This window comes from Macadamia integrifolia, unplaced genomic scaffold (assembly GCF_013358625.1).
Source record: "Macadamia integrifolia cultivar HAES 741 unplaced genomic scaffold, SCU_Mint_v3 scaffold688, whole genome shotgun sequence".
Taxonomy (NCBI): Eukaryota; Viridiplantae; Streptophyta; class Magnoliopsida; order Proteales; family Proteaceae; genus Macadamia; species Macadamia integrifolia.
Window position 1 is genome coordinate 289,031 of NW_024870512.1, and position 4,676 is coordinate 293,706.

Sequence of the window (4,676 nt, forward strand, 5' to 3'; positions counted from 1 at the left end):
TTTCTTGTGAACTCAACACATAACAAGGGAGACCTATCTTCACAATTTTGTGACCATTTTTAATCTCTAAAACAGACGGGAATCAAAATAACATTTCTGGGGCTGATCCGAACTGATCCAGTTGGATCGGCAAAGATTGACCCGGATCCGAATTCCATGCTTTTAAACCATGTTGAGACCTTCCCATTGCCAAGTACTCTTTTAAGTCCACACAAAATTCATATGCACATGGGTCAATGATACACGGGTCTAGAATCAAGCAAACTCTATCCTCATATCCTGTGTTTGTTCTGTAATAAACTTGGTCATCGTTTGATGGATTTCAAACATAATATCGCTTTCATACCTTCATGGGGCCTGCCCTACATCTAAGTGAAACACATGAAAAGCTCTCTTTAAAAACAAAGAGGAAAAAACAGAAAAAAAGGGGGTGTTGGGGGAGGGGAGAGATCAAAGCAAGAAAAAGTTCTTAACAGAACGAGCATTATGCTTTCATTTTGATTTTAACCTTTAACCATAAGGGGTTTTGCAAAGACATAAACACAGCACAGTAAACAAGGCCATGTGCTCGACGACTACAACGATAGAGAGAGACACAAACTCACACACAACAGTACAACATTATTCGCAAACGCACCAAGACTTGGGATTAGACTTGAGACTTGAACAAACACCAAGCTTCTTCAATTCCTACTTTTCTTTCTTTTAAAGTATAGTTTTTCTAAGTAAAAAATCATGAATTTATTTGGCAGAGTAGCATACTTAAGCAGTGGCAATGACATCCCCCAAGCTGATGGTTGATGCCATGGTCTTCATGGCCTCAAACCTGGGTTCCTTTTCCTGGAACTTGAGCCCTGCATAAAGGTTCATGTAGTCCTCGAACACGAACTTGGGGTACTCAACCTGACTTTGCTGATCCTTTACAGCCAAAGAGGTTGCTGGGTATATCACAGCGTCGCTTCCTGGGTTGTAGAACGATGCAATCGACATCCTATTTCCATCTGTTTGAGCTATGACTCTGTGCATCACACTCTTGTACTTTCCATTTGTGATTACCTCGAGCTGGTCACCGAGGTTGACAACAATGGAATGGCGCATAGGAGGGACATCGACCCATTGGCCGTCTTTGAGCAGCTGGAGGCCGCTGACCTTGTCGTCCTGGAAGAGCAGAATGATGCCGCCCGCATCTGTGTGGGCTCGCAGGCCTTTAATCAGCTCTGGCTTAGGACAGGGAGGGTAGTTGCTGACCTTGGTCCCAAAAGTTGGGCCATTGGATCCATAAAAGGCCTTCTTCAAATACCCTTTCTCCAATCCCAGGTTCTCACATAGAAGGTCTAGCAGTTCCTCTGCCAGTTTCTCCAATCCCACCACAAATTCCTTCATCGTTTTCCTGCACATCAATTCAATATTTCAATTCAGTATATACTAACAAATTCAATTTTTGTCTTCTCCTAGTGTTCAACCTCAGCCAGAGCAGTCATGGAAACAACCAGAAGAACTGACATGAAGCGTCCACCAAATGTGTGAAGTGTGACCCCTGTTTTTGAGGAATGAGAGGAAAAGAAAGAATCAATATAAGGGTTTTGTCTGTGCAAAGTACCTGTAATCGTCATCGAGATCAGGGATTTCAGACATGTTTGAGACAGGGAGGTGGCGCACATGGAGGGTGCTCTCCCAGTCCATATCCTTGATCTCTGTTTCCACACCTTGGAGGGCCTTGCTCGCCACCAACTCCTTGAACCTCTGCTCCATACACTTCTTGTAGTGCTCCTTCGTCATCTTCTCCACCTTGTCCATCAGCTCATGAGTTATCCCGTGATTCACCAGCTACAGTTACAAATGATTCACACACACACACACCAGACCTCATTAGATACAGGATGAGATTTTATGAGCAAATATACGAAAAAAATAGTGACTGTATGGGGAGTCGATGGTTACAAGAATGAGAGAGGACGGAGCTCTTCAATTACCTCAAAGAAACCCCAGTTCTCACAAGCGTCCCTAATGGACTCCATGGTAGCTACTCTCTCCTCACCATTCAGCTTCTCCATGTTAATAACTGGGAATGATGCCATGACTCTCTCTCTCTCTCTCTCTCTCTCTCTCTCTCTAGCTCCCTCGGTTTCTCTCTTTCTCACTACAAACTCCCTAGTCTCACTTTGCGAATGCCTAGGAAGGCCCAAGTGTTGCTATTTATAGGCATTTTTTCTTGGGGGAGGGAGGGGACAGAACAGGAGCCAGGCGGCAATGATCAAATTGGATGAGAAAGTTCTAGAAAAAAAAAAAAAAATGGATGAGAAAGTTTAGCGGAAAGAAGGGGTGGGTCACCACACACCAGTGATTAATCTCTAGTTTTTACCAATCACACCCGTCCAAGAAACCCAAGGTAAAAAAAAAAAAGAAGAGTTAAAAGACTTGTGGAGCACGTAGGTATTGTTAAGCCACCCTCCGGGCTGGCGGCCTCTGGCTCATCTTCATTCTTTATCAGGATTTCTCTGCCGATATACTGATTGGATACCGATCTAGATTATCAGTTTTACCCTTTACTTTTCATTAAACAAAACCCATTTTTTCCAATTTAACCCTTGCTTCAGTATCAATATCTGATTCAGGATCGATGAGACATAGATATCGATACGATTCGGCCGATACCAATACTTAGAACTCTGTTTTTTGCACACAACACAGAGACTCACATAGATGGTCAGGAGATTCTAGAGTCTGGTTCATATGCAATAGTTGTCAACTATGTTATGAAATCTGCTGGACTTGAAAGGGTGTCTCCTAGTCGCTCCATCCCTCATTAGAGTCTTTTGCCTCTGGCAAGGTGGGGCCTGGGATGGAGCCTGGAGGATGGTGGAGTCCTCCTTACTTTTTTGACTCTGAAACCATTCATCAATGTGGCTGCTTCAACCTTTCTAAGTTGGTAATAAACCTTCTACCAAAAAAAAAAAAAAACGTTGAGAATAAACGGCAAATTACGCGCGCAATACCCACGAAGCTACCTCCTTCTTGTCCATTTCTTAACTATATCTTACTCTCTGAAGTACACTTGAAATTCTTGATCAGAAGAAGAAGCTAGTAACCCATTAGGGTAAGTATAGCAAAATTTCAACCTCTTAATAGAGAAAAAAAGAAAGTCCACATTGGATGATTCACTACTTTCTCCTCATATTGGAGCAAAACTGCATTCTGGCGTCATATAAAATCCTCTACCTTGATTTATTAGCTGTTTTTTGGCATGTTTTTTCTGAAGTTTTAATATAAAATTTTTTTTTGGTGGAAAGAAAACTTAATTAAACAAAAAACATCTTTTTTTTGGAAAAATAAAAAACCATCTACATCTTTAGTAATTGTTTATGTTAGGCTACCATTCTTAGCTTTAATAGCAGCCTTGATTACTACTCGTTTTAAATGATATATTGTTGTGGGAAAACTATAAGCAAGTGGCACAGCCTATGCCTATGTCAACTCACATGCTTTTTTACTAATTTTTGAAGAAAGACAGGTTTTTTTACTAATTTCGGGGAGAGAGAGAAAAAAAAAAAATCCTCAGAAATTCTAATCTTGTGCAATTGTGTGCAATACCCCATGCAGAGGTCAACACGTGTACAATGCCAAGTGAGCGGTCCAGATTCATCTACCATTGATACAATTCTAAACCAGTGAGAAATCAGCTTAAACCAAATCGTATCAGAGCAAACCGGTTCGATTCAAATCAATTTGAAATTAAAGGTACGAGAGTTTCCCTCTCTCCTCTTTCGACTCTCTCTCTCTCTCTCTCTCTGTGTTACGTCTTCCGCCCTAACCCTTTCTTTCACTCCCAGCTCCCTACTCTCTCTCTCTCTCTCTCTCTCTCTCTCTCTCGACTCTCCCTCTCTGTTACGTCTTCTGCCCTAACCCTCTCTTTCACTCCCAACTCCGTGTTTTCTCTTGACTCTCTCTCACTCTCTCAACTCTCCCTCTCTGTTACGTCTTTTGCCTTAACCCTCTCTTTCACTCCCAGCTCCGTGCTTTCTCTCGATTCTCTCTCCTCTCCCTCTCTCCTCTCCATCTCTGTTCCTCGCTCGACTCCTCTTCTACGGGGCTCTTTCTTTCTTCTTTCTTCCAATTGAAACTGTAATTTTTGTTTTTTTGGGATATATCATTCAATTGAATTTAACTATACAAGTATTTCAATTTAAGACAGAAATAAGGAGAAAAAAGAAATTGTGATGTATGGTCTTAAGAAATATCTAGGAATCTGTTAAAAAAAAAAAAAAAAAAACAGAGTTTAGCATTGAACAGAGTAGGGACTGGGTGTGGGTAAGGTTTCCAAATGGAAATTGGGGAAAATTTGGTAAGAAAAAAAGGTTTCCTTGTGAAGAAAACGATTAGGTTGGAGAATCAAGGTTTCTAGAAGAATTAAATTTATGTTTAGGACTTTAAAGGACTGTAGACAGGATCAAGACAGAGGGCTGATAAGGTTATATATCACAAATGTAAAGTTTCAATGACAAGGGTAATTTTCTTCTGGTCTGGAATGAGAATTGGGTGGTTTATAGGATGTCATTAGGATGAGTAGGTTAGGTTTCAAATAGATTAGAAGCCGTCTAATGTCAAAAACAGCACACCAAATGGCAGAAAAGTTGCAGAAATGTGAACTTGTAGTAGAGACAGAAGGGGGGGGGGGG

General features: G+C 41.2%; 1 protein-coding gene across 1 annotated transcript; it reads right to left on the reverse strand.

The window, feature by feature from the left end:
- Nucleotides 1-469: 469 nt before the first annotated feature.
- Nucleotides 470-2,159, reverse strand: LOC122069649 (1-aminocyclopropane-1-carboxylate oxidase-like). Its single transcript, XM_042633703.1, has 3 exons — nt 1,974-2,159; nt 1,601-1,827; nt 470-1,390 (listed from the first exon to the last, which is right to left on the reverse strand). Exons 1-3 carry the CDS (start codon nt 2,076-2,078, stop codon nt 763-765), a joined length of 960 nt encoding a protein of 319 aa, XP_042489637.1. The 5' UTR covers nt 2,079-2,159; the 3' UTR covers nt 470-762.
- Nucleotides 2,160-4,676: the final 2,517 nt, after the last annotated feature.